This window comes from Trachemys scripta, chromosome 5 (assembly GCF_013100865.1).
Source record: "Trachemys scripta elegans isolate TJP31775 chromosome 5, CAS_Tse_1.0, whole genome shotgun sequence".
In the NCBI taxonomy this organism is placed as follows: domain Eukaryota; kingdom Metazoa; phylum Chordata; order Testudines; family Emydidae; genus Trachemys; species Trachemys scripta.
In genome coordinates this window covers 113,543,521-113,565,901 of record NC_048302.1, presented here as the reverse complement: position 1 = coordinate 113,565,901, position 22,381 = coordinate 113,543,521, and the positions used below count along the sequence as shown (strand labels likewise).

At 42.4% G+C, this 22,381-nt stretch overlaps 1 protein-coding gene across 1 annotated transcript; it reads left to right on the top strand.

Moving 5' to 3' along the window:
• Positions 1-222: 222 nt before the first annotated feature.
• Positions 223-20,430, top strand: TMEM128 (transmembrane protein 128). The gene is made up of 5 exons (XM_034771672.1): positions 223-343; positions 10,722-10,863; positions 14,025-14,186; positions 15,953-16,062; positions 17,896-20,430. The coding sequence occupies exons 1-4, from the start codon at positions 244-246 to the stop codon at positions 16,050-16,052; spliced, it is 504 nt and encodes a 167-aa protein (XP_034627563.1). The 5' UTR covers positions 223-243; the 3' UTR covers positions 16,053-16,062; positions 17,896-20,430.
• The last annotated feature ends 1,951 nt before the right edge of the window (positions 20,431-22,381 follow it).

The window sequence follows — 22,381 nt, the reverse complement described above, 5'->3', positions numbered from 1 at the left end:
GGACGCCACCCGTGGGGCTCTTGGTTTTTAGAACGAGCTACTACAAAAGCTCAGTTATTTTTAATTAAAAAAACCAAGAAAATAAGTCACAAAAATAGACAGCAAGGCAACAAACCCTAACGCGCGCGCGCCGCTCAGCACAACGGCTACAACGGCTTAGCACCATCACGCGTCTATTTATAGCTCCCTCTCAGCCCGCCCTACCTGCGCTTCCTCCTAGCGTCACTTCCGGAGCAGTCCAAAATGGCGGCTGGGGTGGGTGACAGGGACCCGCTGCTACGGCTGAGACGCCACCTGAGGGAGGAGGTAGAGCCCCAGGCACTGCTGCTACAGCCTCCCCCTGGTAGGTGATTCCTGGAGCCTGTGGGGACCCCCCCCCCTTTAGCGCGGGGCGGGGTGTGACCGCTGCCTGGGTGCAGTACGGCGCCTCCCCCTCTCCCCACGACCTTGGGAGAAGAGGGCAGGCCAGGGCCCGCGCGCCCCGTCCCAAGTAGCTTCGAGCGGGAGCGGCGGTGTGTGCTGCGGGCGGGGGGCGGAGGGAGGCTCCCCTCTGGAATCCGGTACGTGCGGGGAGGTGGCCAGTGCCGACCATCCACCGGCTCTGCTTAGAGCCTGCCGGGCCTGCCTGGAGAAGCCAAAGGAGACAGGCGGGGAGAAAGAGCCTCAGGGCTGATGGGGGGATGGGAGACGGTCACTCTGGGGCTGCCGGTGGCTGAGGTAGATGTATGGTCTAGGGGAGAAATTGCATCAGTTCTGGGAGTATTACCCTGGAGGCAGTATCTTCTAAGCCTGCTCTATACTTTCATTTTAAGGGTTTAAGTGTGTCGTTTAGAGGTTTTTAATTGAAGTAGTTAACACCAGTAAAACCCTGGTGTGGCCACTATTATACCAGTATAAATGTGGCTCATGCCAGTGCAGTTGTTACCCTTCCCATAGGGGAATAAATGGTTGCAGCATACCCTACTATAACTACATCCATGGTACGGGTGTGTGTGCAGTGCGAGGGGGTGGTATCTTGAGCTACGCTGTCTCATGTGGACAAGCCCCTTGTCTGAGTTCCAATAGCTGGCCCTGTCTGTCAGGGTATATGTTCTCTGCCCCTTATGCCAGCCTGACCCCCTCCCCCAACAGAGACATCAGCTGAGGAGAGCTTATCAGTACTTTGTTCTTGTTAATTTTTAGGGGTGTCAGACAACAGGTTGCAGTGATTTGTTTATTATGAAGCTATTAAAATGCTAATAAGAGAAGGGAGGGTAGGGGGAAGAACTGTACAAAAAGGGGAGGAAGAAGAAAATCAAAGAGGTCTCACACCCTTGTTGTATAGCAGGAGTTCCCAAACTTGGTTTGTGGTTTGTTCAGGGTAAGTCCCTGGTGGGCTGCAAGATGCTTTGTTTACCTGAGCGTCCGCAGGTATGGCCGCTCGCAGCTCCCAGTGGCTGCGGTTCGCTGTTCCTGGTCAATGGGAGCTGCGGCCACTGGGAGTTGCGAGCGGCCATACCTGCGGATGCTCAGGTAAACAAAGCGTCTTTCAGCCGCCAGGGGCTTACCCTGAACAAGCTGCGAACCAAGTTTGGGAACCCCTAGTTGTAGAGGATCTCAGGAATACAAGAATAAGATCTCAAAGCAGTTTTTGTAGGCACCATAAAGGCCCTCGAACTGTGAACCAAAGGGGTTGAGACAAAGGGAGGTTCCAAAGTGGTAAGTTTGCTAAATCTATTACTACTAAATTTACCTAATTATTATGCAAATCACAGAAAAATGTAAAGTGAAGTAATATATATTACCATGGCAAGGGTGTTACTGACTGTTTAGTACTAGGGAACAGAGAAAGGCAAATCCAAAGAGCAGTTACAAATAATGTGCTTGTCCTAATAAAGGAGGCGTAAAATATGTGAAATATTCAAATATGCAAATATTTCCACAGGTATTCCCATCAATTTAGTTTAGTTAATTCTAACAATGTATGTGTTTTGTTTAATGAGTTGGTCTTTCAACATTGCAGTTAAAAGAACATACACCCTTGCCTTCAAAACTGTATGCTCCTTTGCCCTCATTGATTCTGTCTGCTCTAAAATTTGTAAGGCGCTCAGATCTTACAGTGAGAATTCTAGAAAAATCTACATTTCTATGTAATCACTTTTTTACAGTAACTTAAGTACAGTTAATATCCTCTGCATATCAAGCTGCCTCCTGAAATTGAAACTTGGCATGTGACATTGGTAGGAAGCAGGGCCGGTGCCAGGATATTTTGCGCCCTACAGTATATTTACAGTCCAAAATTTAATAAGACATTCAAACCAGTGTCTTAACAATATTTCCTATCACTGTGATGTGTAGACTACCAGTACCTTTCAAAACACCTAAACAAATGCAAGATGGGTGAGCAGCTAGGGCAAGTATTTCATAGGTTTCTACATGTCCATGTGCAGAAGAGCTCTTTTGCAATTGGGCAAGACCCTGGCCTCAATGAATTTGTCCCAAGTGGATATACAGAGTATTTATAATAGCTCAGTGTCTGTCAACATAAGCTAGCCTTCAAGTTTTGGTAAATCAGGTATTCTAACCATTTAGAATTTCAGACCCAGTTCAAGGAGATGGCTTGGAGTTCCCACTTACTAAGTCTAAGTGCAGTATTCAAAAGTTATAAGCCTGTTATATTAATTTAGGACTATATGGGCCCAAAGAGTTAAATGTGTTAGCATAACCCTGAAACTGTCCAACACTAAACAAGATTCAGGGTTTGGTATCCCTTAGCCTGCTTAGAACCATGGCACTATTAAAAATCTATTACCCTTTAATGAAAGTACAGCGAAGATAGTCAAAGCATTTAAAATGTAGAGTATTAAGAAGGGGTTCATTTTAACAACCTTTTTCCCCTTTCCATTTAGCAGGAGAGAGCTTTTAGAAAGATCTCTCTCACTCCCAAATTTTTTTTTTTTTTTTGACAGTCTCCCTCCTGGTATTACAGATGGCCGTAACTGTCCTTTTTGGGGAAAAGAGGTTAGTTGAGATGGGCTGGAGCTGCTGCTGCTAAACTCTAATCGTGTTTCCTAAAAGGCAAAACAAGACACACACACTCTCTTACAGCAGTGGTGCAAAATATGCAGCCTTGACTAGCTAAGACAGATGTTTTAAACAGAAGAAAAGAGGAGAGGGTACAAAAGAGAAGAAATAAAGCAATGCGTGCATGCACATATGAGAGACAGACATCACCCCTCCTCCCCAAGTGGTGGTAGGATTTAGTTGAAGCAGGTAGGTATGGAGATGTCTTGTGTCCCTCTCTCTGGCCCAGAATGGTCAGAACATCTCTCAGGAGTAGGATAAAGATCTGGTGTCCCAGGAAATGGTGGTAGTGGCAGCAATGATGGGGAAGCTCACTCCTTCCTCTTCTCTTGTTTTTCAGCCAGCCAGCATTTCCCTCAAAGTTGCTTTTTGAGGCCCTCAAAAGGGAGTGATGTGTGAAATACTAACCAGATAAGCCTAATTTTCAACACACCAATTTCAGTCCATTGATTTCTGGTCCCACACGTTTGTCATGTATCATCTTAACACAGTCCTTGAGTTATATCAGTAGGCTTCTTTGTTTGGACTAATTTCATCTGCTCCCCCAACATTTGTTATAGGTTATTACAGGGGTCGGCAACTTTTCGGAAGTGGTGTGCCGAGTCTTCGTTTATTCACTCTAATTTAAAGTTTCACGTGCCAGCAATACTTTTTAATCTTTTTAGAAGGTCTCTTTCTATAAGTCTCTAATATATAACTAAGCTATTGTTGTATGTAAAGTAAGTAAGGTTTTTAAAATGTCTAAGACGCTTCATTTAAAATTAAATTAAAATGCACAGCCCCCCAGACCAGTGGCCAGGACCCAGGCAGTGTGAGTGCCACTGAAAATCAGCTCGCGTGCCGCCTTTGGCACCCGTGCCCTAGGTTGCCTACCCCTGGGTTATTGTAACACTTTATAAACTTTCACTTATTTTACAGTTGAGCTCATAATTAAGGTAAATTCATAGGGCCCAATTATTACAACATACCTGCTTCACAAATCGACATGTTAATGGTGTTAGAGAACACAGTAATCACATTGTTTAAGCAATTAGGTATTGAAAATGAATCAGTCATCTGACTGGAAGCTTTTAATAAAGTTTATATACAGAACAGCTTTGTAAAATTACGTGTGCTGCATAGTGTTTTATTAATGCAAACATACAATTTAAGATTGAAAGTAACCAATTTATGTACTTGATGTATACAATGACAGAACTACTATACCTGAGGCATCATGATAAACAAAATACATCTCAAATTTACATATATACACATGCAGAAACTGTAGGAATTTTTTAAACAAGAAAAGTTGAAAACCCCGAGCCTGTGGAAAGTCTCCCTTTTATTATTTGAGAATATTTCTCGCTCTCATTAGATCTGACAGGTTAGAATTAAGAGACTTACTCAAGGATCAACTTATTGTACCAGCTAGTTCAAATAATACAAATATAATTTTAATTTGATGGGTCACTTATGTTGCATGCTTTGAGTCAGGGCCGGTGCAAGGATATTATATGCCCTAGGCGAAACTTCCACCTTGCGCCCCCCCGTCCTCCTCCCCTCCCCCTGGAGCATCGCTTATTATAAGCTTTCAAAAATGAACACTGCATAATGTGGCATTTTTCATTAGAATTAATACACGTTTGGCTTGAAAATTTATTAATTTCATTATTTAGTCTACATATTTATCTGCCATGAGGCTGCATCAACTGAAAATAGTAATAAAATTTCATTTTTTTTCCTCATCAGTTCTTTTTCTTGTTCACTATTAAAAGTAAAGGATAGAGAATACATGTCACTTACTATGAGTCACTATTTGAATTTCATCAAATGTTTGCCGTAAACATTGATTAAGAGCTCAAGATGACTTTTCCTTAAAATTAAGCAATGTTGATTGTAATCAGAAATACACCCTTTTTAGTCACATATACTTCCTTCCTTCTTTCATATCAAAATCTACTACATTTTATTCTACCTTTAGAATATTCAATTATTGTTGTTGTTAAATTTATAAAATTAGAATGGCGGATACTGTCATACAACAACTGACAATATCAATATGACAGATTTCAACAACCTACACACGCATATTCACACATGATAAACATATACACCTCTAACCCGATATAACGCTGTCCTCGGGAGCCAAAAAAATCTTACCGTGTTATAGGTGAAAACGCGTTCTATCGAACTTGCTTTGATCTGCCAGAGTTCACAGCCCCACCCCCCTGGAGCGCTGCTTTACCGCGTTATCTCCGAATTCATGTTATATCGGGTCACGTTATATAGGGGTAGAGGTGTACACTCAAATACTTAACATACACAGTTGACACAAAGTATTAGCGAAATGATGCAGCAGCAATTGCCAGAGTTTTAGGCCTTGGCTACACTTGCAGATGTACAGTGCTAAACCTGACTTCGTGCAGCTGAGTAGGGAAAGCGCTGCAGTCTGTCCACACTGACAGCTGCCCAGCGCACTGTCGTGGCCACATTTGCAGCACTATTGGGAGCAATGCATTATGGGCAGCTATCCCACAGAGCACCTTTTCCCATTCTGGCGCCGTGGGTTGTGGGAAGGGGGCATGGGTGCGGGGAATTCTGGGTCCTGTCCCAATGCCCCGTGATGCATCACTTTACATCCCAGAAATCCCTTTGTTTCCGTCCACCTTTGGCGCATCTTTCAATGGTTTCTGTGCAGCACGATCTGTCTGCTGGAAATGGAGTCCGAACTGCTGAGGCGTATGCTGACGAGTCTCGACAGCATGTCATATTTGGCTGTTGAACTATTCCTTAAGATCCAAAGTGACAGTGAGTGTGAGGGTGAGGAGTCTGATGATGCTATCGAGCCGCGTAATGCGTACGACATGAAATTGCTTGTGGCATTCACGGACATGCTCAGCACCGTGGAACACCGCTTTTGGGCTCGGGGAAACAAGCACTGAGTGGTGGGCTCACATCGTCATGGAAGTCTGGGATGACGAGCGGTGGCTGCAGAACTTTCGGATGAGAAAAGCCACTTTCATGGGACTGTGTGAGGAGCTTGCCCCCACCCTGCGGCGCAGGGACACGAGATTGAGAGCTGCCCTGCCAGTGGAGAAGCGGGTGGCTATTGCAATCTGGAAACTGGCAACTCCAGACAGCTATTGGTCGGTCACAAACCAGTTTGGAGTGGGAAAGTTGACCGTTGGAATCGTGTTGATGCAAGTTTGCAAGGCCATTAATTGCATCCTACTCAGAAGAACTGTGACTCTGGGTAACGTGCAGGAAAGAGTGGATGGCTTTGCACAAATGGGGTTCCCTAACTGTGGACGGGCGATAGATGGGACGCACGTTCCTATTCTGGCACCACCCCACCTGGATCCGAGTATATTAATCGGAAGGGGTATTTCTCTATGGTTCTCCAGGTGCTTGTGGATCACCATGGGTGTTTCATTGACATTAACACAGGCTGGCCCGGAAAGGTGCATGACGCATGCATCTTTCGGAACACTTGGCTGTTCAAGAAGATGCAGGCCGGGACTTTTTTCCCAGAGCAGAAGATCACGGTAGGGGAAGTTGAAAAGCCATTGTGATCCTTGGAGATCCCACTTACCCGTTAATGCCGTGGCTCATGAAACCCTACACAGGGACCCTTGACAGCAGCAAGGAACGGTTCAACTACAGGCTGAGCCGGTGCCGAATGACTGTGGAGTGTGCCTTTGGCCGCTTAAATGGCCACTGGCGATCTCTGTATGGGAAGCTGGACTTGGCCGAAAACAGCATCCCCACGGTTATATCCACGTGCTGTGCCCTCCATAATATTTGTGAAGGGAAGGGTGAAAGCTTCACTCAGGCATGGACCTCCAAGGTTCAACACCTGGATGCTGAATTTGCACAGCCAGAGAGCAGGGCTATTACAGGGGCCCAGTGCGGGGCTGCAAGGATTAGGGATGCCTTGAGGGAGCAATTTGAGGCTGAAAACCAGTAGTGATATCTGGTGCCCTGCACGGGAGTGAAGTGCAATAGTTCTTCCGATCTTTAGGAATCAATGTTTGCTAAGCAGACTTGCAGTGCCTGTTTATTTCCTGGGCTAAGGAGTCTTTTTTACTTTTATGCAATAATAAAGAATGTTTTCAAAGCCAAAAAATCCATTTATTGAAAAGAAACAAGGGGGTGGAGTGGGGAACAGTACAATCACAGATTTGTGTATGTCCTGTCTGGTGTGCTGTGCAGTGAGTGCTGCACTTCAGGACAGCTATACTGCATGGTGATGGGGTTTGAGTGCAGAGGGTAAGGGTCGTGGTTTTCAGGGCTGGGTGGTGAAGATACTGGTGTTGGAGGCAGTGGGTGGCGTGAAGAACACGGAAGTTGGAGAAAGTGGGTCGGAGGTGACAGTGGGGCACAACGGAAAGAGTTTTGGGACAAGGGCTGTGGGGGTGGGGGTGACATTTGCGGTACTGCTCCTCTTTGAGCATGGCTACCAGCTCCTGGATAGCATCTGCTTGTCGCTCCAGGATGCTTATGAGCCTATCAGTGCTTTGCTGCTGGTGCGCTGCGTTTTCCTGGCGGATCCTGCTTTCTCTCTTCCTCCAGTTTTGTGCTTTCTCATTCTCTTTAATAGATTGCTGCATCACTTCTTGCAGCATGTCTTCTTTGCTTTTTTGCGGTCTCTTCCTGAGTCTTTGCAGTCTCTGAGCAGGTGATAAGAGGGATGGCTGAGGTCTCAAGGTTGATGCAGCTGTATAGGCAAAATGCAACATTTAACAGAGGCAGCATTGTTTATACCAGACAGTAATGATTTCCCCCCGTACTTAAGGAGTAGAAAACACACAGGGTCTACACAATAGCATAATTTTCCCGTCCGAAACGGAGCGCACATCCCACGGGAGCCTCAAAATGGTGAGTAAGGGGGACTGATTGTTTCAGGGCTGCACTGTCCTCTGGGTTTCTGTGCCTTGGGGAGAGCCAACAGCTTCACTGGCACCTACACTGAACACTGTCCCAACATTTTCCACAGGAGTTCATCCTGGACGATATCTCGCTGCTGAGGGTGACCTGGGAAGCAAGGGAGGGTCTTCTACTGCAATGCAGCTTCTGCCCTGGCCCATATGCAGCTTGCCTATGTGCAGCAATGGTCTCTCCGCCCCTCGCGACACAGTGGTGTGGACACGTTAGCCTGGCTGGGACAAGGACCACGGTGGCTCTCCCGATAAACCTGCGCAAGCACATTGCACATGTTCTGGATGAGACATTCGAGGAGATTATTGAGGCAGATCACTGCGATGTGATAAACCACATCAATGCACTATTCCGTATCTAGGCATGCATGCCTAACCCTCCTCTCCTAAAGAGTCCGCACCGAAAAAAATTCCTTCCCGGGGGGGGGGAAACCCGCTTACTGGGAACCTGCTCTTCTGTTTTGTCCTCCACCAAGTACCGGCCGCTGCAACTGGCTACCTTCCTCCTGGCTCGAGAAGAGCTCCTGGCTGCATGGCTCCAGGGTGTCTCCATCTGTCCATCCGGCCCACTACCGTCACTCCTGTTTGTCTCTTTTAAATAATGGGATGGCACAAGGGATTGTATAAAATCATGTGTTCCTGTAGCTAAACCCCATCACCCTGGTCCTTTTCAAGTGTACATAGTAATAAGTTCAATAACAGATTTGCAGACCTTTGACAGCTCTACTTAAAAATGACCTGACAACTTTCCAACAACCGCTGAAAAATGCTTTTTTGAAATGTTCTTTATAAAATAGGCCCCTTCCATATGATTTCATATTGTAAAGTTTGTCTTTAAGTTTAAACTAATATTTACTGAAACTTCTGTTTGTTTTTGCATAATATGTGTTTCTTACTAATCACTTCCTTATGTGGGACGTGTGAAACCAACAGTCATGGCGTGATTTTCCTAGTTTTGTGGCTGTGTTTTTATAATCAGTTGAATTACTTTTTAAAATGTTAGCTACATTAATTTCTTTGTATGCTGTGGCTTTCTGAACAGTTTGAAGAGCAGGATACATCATTGCAGCTGGAATTGTTTTCTTGATTTAAACACTGCAAATAAAAACAAGTTGGGGCATATTTTTGAAAGTTAGATTAATGCAAATATCAAGTATTTAATCATGTAACTTTTTAAATAGGTTGTTTTCTCATAGATATCCCAGATTAATCCATACAGGGAAATACAACTGGAAAGTCCAGGGGTCTTTTTGAGCTGTGGAGGCTTGGCCCATGTGACATGAGGGAAAGGGGACCCCAAGTGGCTGCAACTTACAACTCCCAGGTTCAGGTCATCGGCCCTAGGGGTCAGCGTCATGAAGGCTTCCTGCCAAGCCAGCCAGACGACGATGGTCAGGAACATTTCCCGGGAACCCCACTCTGCCTGGTGGCCACGGTCCACAGTAGCACCCCTCCTAGTCCTGCGCCGCCTCCCGCTGCTGCTCCCAGGGCAGGAGCCAACACCGGGCTCCAGCGATCTGCGGGGTACAGAGGTGGCGGGTGGCATCCGAGCGCGCAGCCGCCTCCTCCTTGGGCTCCAACTTTCCTGACTCCCTGAACCGCGGGGCCCGAAGCAACTTCTCCCCCACCCCCCGCGCAGCTGGGGGGGGGGGGGGGGTGCCCGGCCGGGAACGCACTGGCTGGAGAGCGTCGGGAGCTGGGAAAGTTGGAGCCCGGAGAGGAGCTGGCTGCACACTTGGACACCGTCCGTCGCCTCTGTCCTCCACAGATCGCTGCGGAGGGGGCAGTTGCAACAGCTCACACACCTGGGAGCGGCAGAACTTGAGTGCGGTCAGTGGGGAGCCAGGGGGTGCGCCTGCCCTGGCTGCGGCCCAGTGCCCCCTCCCGCCCCCCGAGCTCCTGGAGCGGATGCATGCTGGCAGCGGCGCCCCCTGTGGGCCTCCGGGCTACCCCCTCGCCGCGCTCAGGCTCTGCAGATCCCGGGGGTGTGAGCCGCTGCCCCTCCTGGAGCAGGCTCAGGGCCCTGCACCCCGGCGGCGGCTCACATGCCCGGGAGCCGCAGAGCCCAAGCACGACGAAGGGGGAGCCAGGGGCCCCGGGTCCATCGCCCATGTGCATCTTCTGCAGCCTGCAGGAGCCGCTCACCACCGATGCTCTGGCTCTCCGGTGACTCCGGAAGGTGGCTCCTCCCTGCCGAGCCAGGACACTGCTTTTTGGCTCCCCCAACCACTTGGCGCCTTAGGCGACCGCTTAGTTCGCCTAGTGGTTGCACCGGTTCTGGTAGGAAGATCTATGGGGAAATTCAGCTTGCAAACATCAGAGTTAATGAAAATGGATGCAAAGTAATTAGTGTATGGAACACTGGTCTTACCTTTCCATGTGTGTCTTTCATATCAAACAAATATTTTCTTTCATTATAATAGGTGATTCTTAAGTGGTTAAATAACCTTTTCAGCAATGTAAACAGCTGTTAATGTTTCTGTCAAGATGCACAAACAGAGCATATGCTGATTTACTTTTTTATCAAAAGGCACCTTGCTTAGTTTTTGTTTTTATTTCAGGAAATGTGCAGAACCTTTTTAGAATGCTTCCTTTTTAATTCCAAATAAAGTTTTATAGTGAATACGTTAATCTCTAAAGAAGAATGAATTAGAAGGATTAAGTGTCCTATTTAATTTTAATAAAACGATACTTCATTTACTGGTGGTTATAACAGAGTAATCATGGTTTTATTTACAGAAGAATCTACAAATGTGGAGAAAAAAGAGAAGCCTCTTCCCAGACTTAATGTTCACTCTGCATTCTGGATTTTGGCATCAATTGCTGTGACATACTATGTTGAATTTTTTAAAACTATTAAAGAGACCATTCAAGCAGATAGGTAAGGGATCCTCTTCTTAAAAAGAAAAGTTCTGTGTACGTCTTCAACATTATTACTGTAGATTTCATCTTTGTGGTCAATTAAAAAGTTAATTTTTCCATACAAGCTTTACAAGATTCTTCTTGCACATTAACACAGGACCCTGTAATCGAATTATAGTACATTATTTTGCTATAGTGCATGGGATCGGAATTTAGAACTTGCTCTGTCTTTTGGTCCTATATTGGGTAGCATGTTGGTTACATTTTTGGAAAGGACATATTGTGTCTTCCTTTGGCTCTGTAGAAACTCTTCTGCCTGTTTTTGGAAAATTTATTTGAGATTGAAAGAAGTTAGCACCTTTTAATCAAGGATGGCTTACTGTACCCTTGAGAGTGAGGGAAAGGGAATTAAAATATAAAAATGAGGGGATAATACCTGGATTTAAGATAGATGCCAAAGGCTAAAAAGGTAATATTTATTTTCATGGCTATTTGTCCTACGGCATTAATGTACAGAGCTAATGTATTTGTGGGGGGTTAAGTTGAAACCATTAACTCAAAACATCCATTGGTTTTAAAGGAGCAAATTGAGGATTGGGTCTTAAGTATTTTATAAGGCCTCAGTTGTGCAAACACTTACACGTGCTTAAACTTTACTACTATGAATAATCCATTGAGTTCAGTTGGACTGCAAATATTCACTTTATTACTAAGGGCAGGATTGGTGCAGGCTGCACGCTCGTCAATAGAATTACCAGTTTTACAGTTAAATTGGAGTAAAGATTTTTAGATCCTGTGCGGATACAAAATTTGTATCTGCATCCTGTCTGTAAACGTGGTCCATGGATGTCTGCATCCATCAGTGTGGATATCCATGGATATAAAATGGATATCTACAGATTTGCAGGGCTCTAAAGATTTGAGCTGGTTTGAAATATGGGTAACACAAGTTAGGAACTAATCTTGTTGAGAGGTTTTGGGATATTGGAGAAATTCTTACCTGATATTATGTGGGCTAAGCTGTAAATTCCATATATTGCACATATAGCAGACACAGTCAATTATTAATTTGTAGCAAATAGTTTTCCTTCATCGTGTGTGTCTTACTAGGTTATCAGTTTTGAATGTTGCTGATATTTTCTGGGCTCTTTATGAATATTGCTCTCATGGTGAGGAGAGGTGGTAAGCTATTTTTTATTGAAGTAGCTGCTTACAGTGGCTTAATCTTTTGCCAAAGATTAGTCTACAAACATTGTGAATTTTAGATAGTTTTATGTTTCAGGCAACCAGATAATTGTTACTAATAAGAATTTCCAATTTATCATTGATTAGCACTCACTTAACTTGTCTCATCCATTCATACACATATGAACAGATTTAAAATCCATAAAACAGAGAAATTTACAGAGCAGAGCTGTAAAGTACCACTATGATACTATAAAAAGGTAATTAAATGTAATATGAACTTGTTTTTCTGATGTGTATATTTTTTCTTTAAATTTAAAAATTATGTTTAGGATCAGATCAATAACTTTCTTCCTAAATAGATTTCAGAGTAGCAGCCGTGTTAGTCTGTATCCGCAAAAAGAACAGGAGTACTTGTGGCACCTTAGAGACTAACAAATTTATTAGAGCATAAGCTTTCGTGGGCTACAGCCCACTTCTTCGGATGCACAAGTACTAAATAGAGTAGAAAGACTTAACTAGGTTATAGGAATGCACTAACACTTTTGCACTGTTTTCAATTGGGCTGGTGCGTGATGAGCATTTTTGAAAATCTGTCCCCAGATGTGGTTAAGAGTCCAATTCTGTGCTGAGCTGTTCTCAGTCTCCCATGATTTGAGAGCGTTTAGCTCCTTGCAGAATAAGGTCCCAAGTGTCCCCATGTCTCTACCAGTGCACATCTAAGAGCTTTGCTACAATATTTCAGAGCAGGTGATCTCTTGGACAAAGACAGTTGCTCTGCTGTCTGTTGTGGTTTAGTAATTTCAACTGCGGTGATATAAATTCACTTCATTTGTGAAGCTGAGCATATTTGAACTCTATTTGGCATATTTCACCAGAAAATAATTTTAAAAATTGGCACCTATAGTCCATAATTTGTTAGCTTTCTAAGTCCCATACCGTTGAGTTCCATACACTGTTATGCCTGGATTTGAAATAATTTTTCCTTATGGTTTTTTTTAGCCAGTATATTAAACTGTTTGACTCTATTAGAATCCTGTAATGAGTTTGTAGATGTGAAAGTTTATTAAAACATTTAACTAACTTTCAGCGTGAGAATGATCTGAGAAAATACTCTGTTTTAGCAATTGAAAACAAGGTAATACTGTGTATTTAAAAAAAAACTTTTTTCCAAGGGTTGCGGAACTAAGTGGAGTTAAACTTTTAGTTAATTCAGGAAGGCGTCTGTTTGATAATGTTCAATGAAAAGCTCAGAACTTCACTTTATATAAGAACTACACAATAAATTGTCATATAAAATACAAATGTAATGGTTATCCTCTGGCTTGGGAATGTGGCCAGATCTAAACTAAATACTTTTGCCAGTATAGCAATATCGGTGGGGGGAGGGGGGGCGTATTTAAAGGGGTTGTGTGTTTTTGTTTTTGTTTCTGATTCATAAATATATCAGCAAAAGTCAAGAATAGATCCAGTTATACTGGCATAAAAATGCTTTTGGTAGTATAGTTTTTCACTCTGACGATTGGTGTAAGCTATACCAGCAAAAGCTCTTTTTTTTGCAGGTGTAAACTGGATTGGTCCATATAGCTAAATCTAGTCTAGTGTAGACCTGGCATGAGCCTAACTATTTAGGACTCTCTTAATCTGTTGACAATGCTTGACTAACAAAAAGAATTGTTCCAGTACATTTATACACTGCAGAGTAGATCTTCACTAATTCCCCCTAATTACTGAGACTCACTGAAAGTAACTGAATTTTGTGAATTATTGTGATACAGTATTCTTGCTGTTATCATGTGTCATAAGATATATGCTTAAGTAATTTCTTTGTTTTATACAGATGTATTGTATTTTGTGAAAGTAATGTTTTCTTAGTAACATCAGCATTTACTACAACACAATAATCTATGAAGTAAGGAGCTACTGTGAATTAGTGATGGATGATAACACGCAAACTGAAATTTTGCTGTATTTAATTTGTTTATTTCTTTGCAGTTGGTGCATTGTTCTTGGCAGCTGTTTGTTGGTTGCAAGCTTAGCTGTTGCTTTTTACTGCATAATATATCTAGAATGGTATTGTGGAATTGAGGATTATGATGCCCAGTATCCAGTACTGATACCTGTCACAACTGCCACTTTTATTGCAGCAGCAGTTTGGTAAGTTAAAGTGCTGCAGAAATACATAAAACTTTTGCAAAACCTGAAGAGGGATTACCAGTGACAACGCCAACAGCCTCTCGAATTTAGAAGCACTAGTGGACACTGATAGAATGGTCACTTCTGTAGATTTTGGTCAAGTCCAGTAATGTTGCTCACATCCTGAATTAGTTCTATTTAGCATAAAGTCCTTATTTCCATTAATATTCTTGGAGACCATAGATCAGATTCTGCCACCCTTATTCCTGTTTACTAGGACCTTGTTTCATGAGTAGTCTCCTGTAAATCAAAGGGCCTTTATATATGGTAATTTTTTTTAAGTAAAGGTGGTAGACCTGGCCTTGTCTCTAAAAATCTTAAAACAAAATGTCTTATATCAGAAATACAACAGAGTACATTGTTGAGAAAATAGTAAAAAATGCCAGATCAAGGTGGTAAACCTATGAAGAGAATAAACCACTACTGAAACAAAAATTTTAGACATCATACTTTCATCATTTTTTGGTTACATTTTCCTTTTATTGAAAAAGTGAATTCCTAATTGTAGGAAAGCTGTGATTGCGGACTGGAACTGAGGCCAGTAATGGTCGAAATTGTATATTAAATCCATTTCTAGGTGTATTGGGTCTTCTATTTTTTCCAAGTGTTAAGAAGATAGAAAAGTCCTTCGCTGGTTTTGTTAAATTAAAGATGATTGTTAAAAATAAAGCTGAGAAGATAGTGTATAACTGACAAGTTAGGACAAAACTAAATACTCTATGTACAACTTCTTTTTCAAGGTGGAAACTACCTCAAATTGCTTTATAGCAGACTGGTGGTCAGTACAGATAGCTTTTATCAAACTTGCAGAACACTGCTTAAATAAAAAAAATTTCAATATATACTCTGAACTGTGGCTTTTTTGGAAAGCTTATTTTTCAAGCATTTATAACTTGGCTTTTACTGAAATGCTACAGCCTGATACCTTGCTTTATATAATGCTAAAGTCTTATTCCCAGTCTATAACAATTGTGCATGGATGCAGAAAAAGAAATCTGCAAAACAAGAAGTTTGTGTATTCCTTGCTTTCCAATTCAGTTTAAAAAAGATGGAGCCAATTTGGAAAGTTTCACTATTGCATGAGTTTTCAGACCGTGTCAATAGGTGACCTTATGACACATTTGTTGCAAAACTTGAGAACAAAAGGAAGGGTAAAAAGAAAAATGGTCACACTTGGCTTAGAATTTCTGTTTTTGTTGCTGAAGTCAAATTTTATTCTCAGGTTGTACAAGGATATCTTGGAGTTCTCTTGTCAGTTAATTCATGATCAAGGCAGCTTAGCTGGACGATCTAAAAGCTTTTCATAACTGCCAGCCCTGAACACTATCTGAGAATCAAATTGCTCATCTTATTTCCTACATAAACACAGACAATTAAAAGTTCTTTATGCTGATGCTCTCTCTTCCATGGCTGTAATATTTGTTGTATAGGACGAAAATTAATAGCTGTTTTGTTGGGAGGGTTTCTAGTAAACCAAGGAATTGTGTCACAGGTGTGTAATAACGTGGTGCCACTTCTGTAGAGTTGTTTTTCACACCATAACAAAATTGATTGTGTAGAAGGAGAGACTTTTTTACAGTACTGTTTTCAAATAAATTTGATCTTTCAAGATTGGGGTGTAGAGTCCTTAATCTTACTTCTGGTACAATATGCCAAATATGTGCAGGATATAGTACCTGACATTAAAATTACTAAAAAAAAATTAAACTTCTTGTTTTTATTTCCAGTTTCAACATTGCCTTATGGCCTGTATGGTCATTTCTCACCCCTCTGTTGCTGTTCACTCAGTTCATGGGTGTTGTGATGCTTGTGTCCCTGCTGGGATGAGTCACCTAAGGTAACACATTTTTAAATATCTATGTACATCCACAAACTTGTCTTTTGAACTATACAAACTTTCATTTGATAAACCAATTGCACTCTAACAAAAATGCAAGAAACAGAATTCTAACATATTTAGTCGATATATCTTGTCTGTAAATTAGTCCTTATGCAAAATATCCAGTTTTACATGCTATAAACTAATCCCTTCTCCCCGCTTCATTCCTGAATTGTTTTTCAACTTTCAGGAATGAGCCAGGGTTGGAATTTGTCACAGCTGTGTTGGTGCTAGTGGGGTAGAATGTTGGGTAGGTGGTATATCAGTGTGTCCTGTGGTGCTTTGGCCATAGCAAAGGAAAGAAATGGACTGTGGAATAGGATTAAGTGCCTTGTCAGGGAGATGGATCACTGATTGACTGAGAGTGAGTGAACGCTGTGCTGGCATTTTAGCTGGCTGAAAGGAGGAGTGGCAGCTACAGGTAGAGATGGGGACTAAAAGCAGGGATTGCAAAGCATGCTCTCTATAGAGCATTGGAGTGAGGTGGGACTATTGCTAACCTCTGGAAAAATTAAGTTCCCAATATGCCATTAACATAGTCTTAAAATTAATACATATATAGGCAAATATGTAAGAAAACAAAGTCCCTAACTAAAATGTTACCTCATGGGAAAAACTTGGCCCAAAATCTACTAAAATTCCCAGTGATCCCTGTAAATGCGGTATTAGGGCACTAGTGACTTGAGAAGAACATTGCAGTATTTTTTCTTTTCCCTCAAGCAACATGAACTCTTCACTTAAACCTTTTTCCATCCTGTGCACCTCACTTTCAAGGACAAGGGAAACTTTTAGGTTTCCTCCTTCATTTCTCCCACATACTTGTGTATCTTATTTTCCATATTGCACATGCTCTGGTAACTGAGGGGAGTTTTTCCGCCCTTACCTAAAACATTGTCAGTCTGGATTGTAAGCAATAGAGACCAATGAATTTAGACATCAGGAACTTTTGGCCAAGTGGCTGAAACTTTATTAAATCAGAACAGGATTACTTCTGGGGGCAATCTGTCCTAGTAGCAAAGGAAAAAGGAGAAAACTATTGACACCCATTTGTTACCATTTCTCCCCTTTTTGATGCTCAAATCCAGAGCATTCCATTCCTAGGTCTTATCCTGCCCACTTAAACAATAGCCTTTCTTTTTCTCAAGCCATTCTGGATTGCAAACACCACTAAGCCTCATGTGGTGGCTCATGCTTTCTACAAGTGAACCACCTTTTCTAAGGGAAAAGAATTTCCCCTTGTAGATTTGAGACAACCACCCCAGTAACTACCCTCCTGAAAAGGGGATCTGACAGGCTATACAACCCAAAATTGTGATCCTCTGAAAGTAAAGTAAAGCAAACAAACAAAAAATCCAAGCTGCACAACACAAACCACATATATCCCTGTCAGTTCAGCAAACAGTTTATGCCAGCTGGTGGAACCAAGAAAGAGGCCCTCTTCCATTTAGCCTGGTTCTTTATTAACTGCCCTGTGCAACAGACATCTGGACTATCAAATGATAGCTCCCCTCCTAGAGAAGCTGGTTCGCTGGCTGACTGTTACAGGGCAGCCTAGTTTGTTAGCCTGTCCTCTGCCCCCTCGCCCCTGTAAACCCACTTTAAGAAGGCCAGCATGCTTTTATGTGAACACAGCGATGATGAATGTAATGTACTCTTTCAGTCTCGGTCTCTAACTCTAAAGCTATCACATCTGAGATAACTAATAGTTCTGACAATATGTAATGCTGGTTTTGCTTTGTTTGCACAAAAGAAATAAAATAATATAACCCTTACTTTTCTTTGAGTTTCTAGGTATCAAGAAATCTGCCTTTGCAAGGAGGTAACTAACTTGGTTCGCTACACTGTGTGCAAACTTTAAATACTATGGGTTCCTTGTGAACCTCTGCTGAAAAACATGGCAATATTGTATTTCAAAACTTTAATATCAGAGTCTGATTCACATTTACAAAAGCAAATCAATTCAACATTCATGCCAGTTCATCTGTCACTAGCCATGTTATTGTTGGAATTTGTAGGGGGAAAAGGGGTGCATGTGCTGCAATGCTCAGAAGCTACTAGATTGAGTTAAAGAACTGATCAAATTAAGGTGTCACTAAAGAGTCACAGAAGGGTCTGTTAGTAGCAGATGTCTGGAATGGGAAGTTAGTTGGATAACATCTCTTCTGAATAGTTGACATTGACAAGAACTTTCAACTTGAACAGCACAAGTGAATTCAGAACATAACCTCTGAATTGTGTACTGAATTTAATGATGCAGACTCATCAAATCATAGTGCAGTATAAGTGTGTGTGCAGAGCCTAATTTGAAATTGACTGAAAACTATTGCCCCTCCAATATTTTTTTAAGTTTTGTTTCCATAAGCTTTGTATGTAAAGAGCTCACTGTTTCAAATTATAAGGCAACAGTTTCCTTTTAAACTAAATTACCGTGCTCTGTCATACCTTTTAAAATTGATAATTCTGAGAATCTCTGCTTAAACTCAAAAGTTGTGTAGTATCTCAGACAATAGCTTGTCAGTTGTGTGACTTTTATCAAAAAAGTATAAATGCAGTAATGTAGAACCCTATTTTAGTGACCCAAAACTTATGATCCTACTAAATATTTCTTGACAAAGTTTATGTATAGTATTACAAAGGTAGGTAACAAGCGAGGGATGTATTCTTAAATGCATTTTGTTTAAAAATAATAATCAGTTGACTTGGAACCACTTGAGATTTTGATTTAAATGATTTGCCACTTAACACAATTAAACCTTATTCATTCCACTTGAATTCTAAAAGTAATCCTACAATAGATGGCAATTCTAACCCAGGCTTATACCCAAAGAGATGAGCTTCTGGCTGTCTATCAGTTCAATTTTTGTTTGTGTATCTTCTGCTAAGTTATTGGTATTTGGAATCCGTGAATCAGGCTCAGTCTAGATTGACAATGTTTATAAACTTCTGGTATGCCATATTTGATCTTTAAAGAAATATTCTGTTCTATTGGCTGTTACTGTACCTCCATTAAAATTTTGGGGCCAGATCATCTGCAATAGCAAAGAAGCCACATGCAGGTGTGGGAGGAGGCCTTCAAAGATGGTGTAAACCTCACCTTTGCATACCCTTGATCCTGGTACCATTGTTAGCCACTTTAGTATCCCTGGCATAAATTAGAGCATCTCAAATGAATGGGTGCTACTAGAGGTTCCCCCTTTGCTGGTGTGACCCTCCCATGGCTGAATGGCCAGATTCTGCCAGCAGTGTGCAGCCATGCTGCAACAGAAAATATGTCCTATGTCTAGAAAAATTGATCCATAAAGTACTAATACATATTTGTGTTTCTTTGCCAATTCAGACATGTACATTTAAGATCTTTCCTAGAGAAAGTAAGTTATGAAAAGGCCAAGTGCGACTTATTCCCTTGATGTTTGTTTGCTTCTCTGATACAAGATTTGGGGAATTAAATTGCACTGTATTCACCATTCCTCCTCGCTGTCTGCTGTTAAATTATTTTTGTGTATTACATGGAAGAGTGCCTATTAACCAGATTTCCCTTTCCTTTCTTAACAAGAAGGAAATCTACTGTAAATGTAAAGGCAACTAATATAAATTTAAAGGCAACTAGTCATGCAACAGTGGGAATGTAAACTGTTTGTACTGTTTATAATGCTAAATTTACTAGTTTTCGGAGGCTGTTGACTGAGTCCAACTATTTTTGTTGAGTTGTTTCAGATTTAAGACTGGCAATTGCTGCTGCATCATTTCGCTAATACTTTGTCAATTGTGTGTGTATGTTAAGTATTTGAGTGTACACCTCTACCCCTATATAACGCGACCTGATATAACACGAATTTGGATATAACGCAGTAAAGCAGCGCTCCGGGCGGGGCTGCGCACTCTGAGAATGAAAGCAAGTTCGATTAACGCGGTTTCACCTATAACTCAGTGAGATTTTTTTTTTTTGGCTCCCGAGGACAGCGTTGTATCTGGGTAGAGGTGTATATGTTTATCATGTGCGAATATGCGTGTGTAGGTTATTGAAATTTGTCATATTGATATAGTCTGTTATATGACTGAGTATCTGCCATTCTAATTTTATAAATGTTGTTAATAACAATAATTGGATATTCTAAAGGCAGAATAAAATGTAGTAGATTTTGATAGGAAGGAAGGAAGTATCCGTGACTAAAAAGGGTGTATTTCCGATTACAATCAACATTGAGCTCTTAATCAATGTTTACGTCAAACATTTGATGAAATTCAAATAGTGACTCATAGTTAGTAAGTGACATGTATTCTGTATCCTTTACTTTTAATAGTGAACAAGAAAAAGAACTGATGGGGGGGGAAAAAAAATGAAATTTTATTCCTATTTTCAGTTGATGTAGCCTCATGGCAGATAGATATGTAGACTAAACAATGAAATTAATAATTTTCAAGCCAAACGTATTAATTCTAATGAACAATGCCACATTATGCAGTGTTCATTTTTTTGCTCCGGGGGGAGGAGGATTGGGGGGGGCGGTGCAAGGTGGAAGTTTTGCCTAGGGCGCAAAATATCCTTGCACCGGCCCTGACTGAAAGCATGCAACATAAGTGACCCATCAAATTAAAATTATATTTGTATTATTTGAACTAGCTGGTACAATAAGTTGATCCTTGAGTAAGTCTCTTTTAATTCTAACCTTTCATATCTAATGAGAGCGAGAAATATTCTCAAATAATAAAAGGGAGACTTTCCAGAGGCTCAGGGTTTTCAACTTTTCTTGTTTAAAAAATTCCTACAGTTTCTGCATGTGTATATATGTAAATTTGAGATGTATTTTGTTTATCATGATGCCTCAGGTATAGTAGTTCTGTCATTGTATACATCAAGCACATAAATTGGTTACTTTCAATCTTAAATTGTATGTTTGCATTAATAAAACACTATGCAGCACACGTAATTTTACAAAGTTGTTCTGTCTGGAAGCTTTTAATAAAGTTTATGTACAGATGACTGATTCATTTTCAATACCTAATTGCTTAAACAATCTGATTACTGTGTTCTCTAACGCCATTAACACTTTTTGGATAAATACTCTAGTGAGTCATTGGGCCAAAAGAAAGTGACTGACCCCAAAGCCTGCTGGTTATGACACTCACTTGGAACATGCATGAACTAGTCTAGGGGTGGGCAAACTATGATCTGCGGGCCGCATCCAGCCTGCGAGCCATTTTAAGCTGGCCCACAAGCTCCTGCTGGGGAGCCGGGTCGGGGGCTGCACCATGTGGCTCCTGGAAGCTGCAGCATAGCCCTCCTCCGGTGCTCCATTGGGGTGCAGGCTCGGGGGCTGCACCATGCAGCTCCCGGAAGCGTGGCATGGCCTGGCTCCAGTGCTCCAGCAGGGAAACAGGGTTGGGGTCCACTCCACGTGGCTTCCGGAACCCACGGCATGGTCCCCTTCTGGCTCCTATGTGCTCCCATGGCCCCCTCCGGCGCTCCAATGGGAGCTGCAGGGGTGCTGCCTGCGGATGGGGCAGCATACAGAACCACCTGGCTGCGCCGCCGCGTAAGAGCTGGAGAAGGGACATGCCGCTGCTTCAGGGAGCCCCTTGAGGTTAGCACCATTGGAAGCCTGCACCCCTGAGCCTCTCCCCATGCCCCACCTCCCTGCCCCAGCCCTGATCCCCCTCCTGCCCTCCAAATAGCTCTGGGCTGGGATAGAGGACTCTCCTGCACCCCAAACCTCTCATCCCCAGCCCCACCCTAGAGCCCACACCCCCAGCCAAAGCCTGCACCCCTCCCACACCCTGAACTCCTCATTTTGGACCCACCCCAGAGCCCACATCCCCAACCAGAACCCTCACCCCTTCCCACACCCCAACCCCAATTTTGTGAGCATTCATGGCCCACCATACAATTTCTATTCCCAGACGTGGCCTTCGGGCCAAAAAGTTTGCCCACCCCTGATCTAGTCCCTCTACTCCGATCTGTTCATTATTTACATACACAACAGCTTCAACAGGCGAGACAGAAACCCACATCAGAACACCCTCTAGCCCAGTGCTTCAAGCACATTTGTGAGAGGTAAGGATTTAAACAGGCATCTTTCTCCAGACCAGGCAGAGGGGGGAAATGGAACCCAAGTCTTCCACATCCCGCTTGAGTTTTCTAAAACTGGGCTAAAAGTTAAGGAAGACCCCCACTTCTTGCAACCCCCCAAGCCTAGACATCTAGTTCTAATATGTTCACAGCAGTAGATCCCAAGCAGAGGGAGGTGCCTACGTCCAGCCTGGGTGTGAGGCTGGGGAC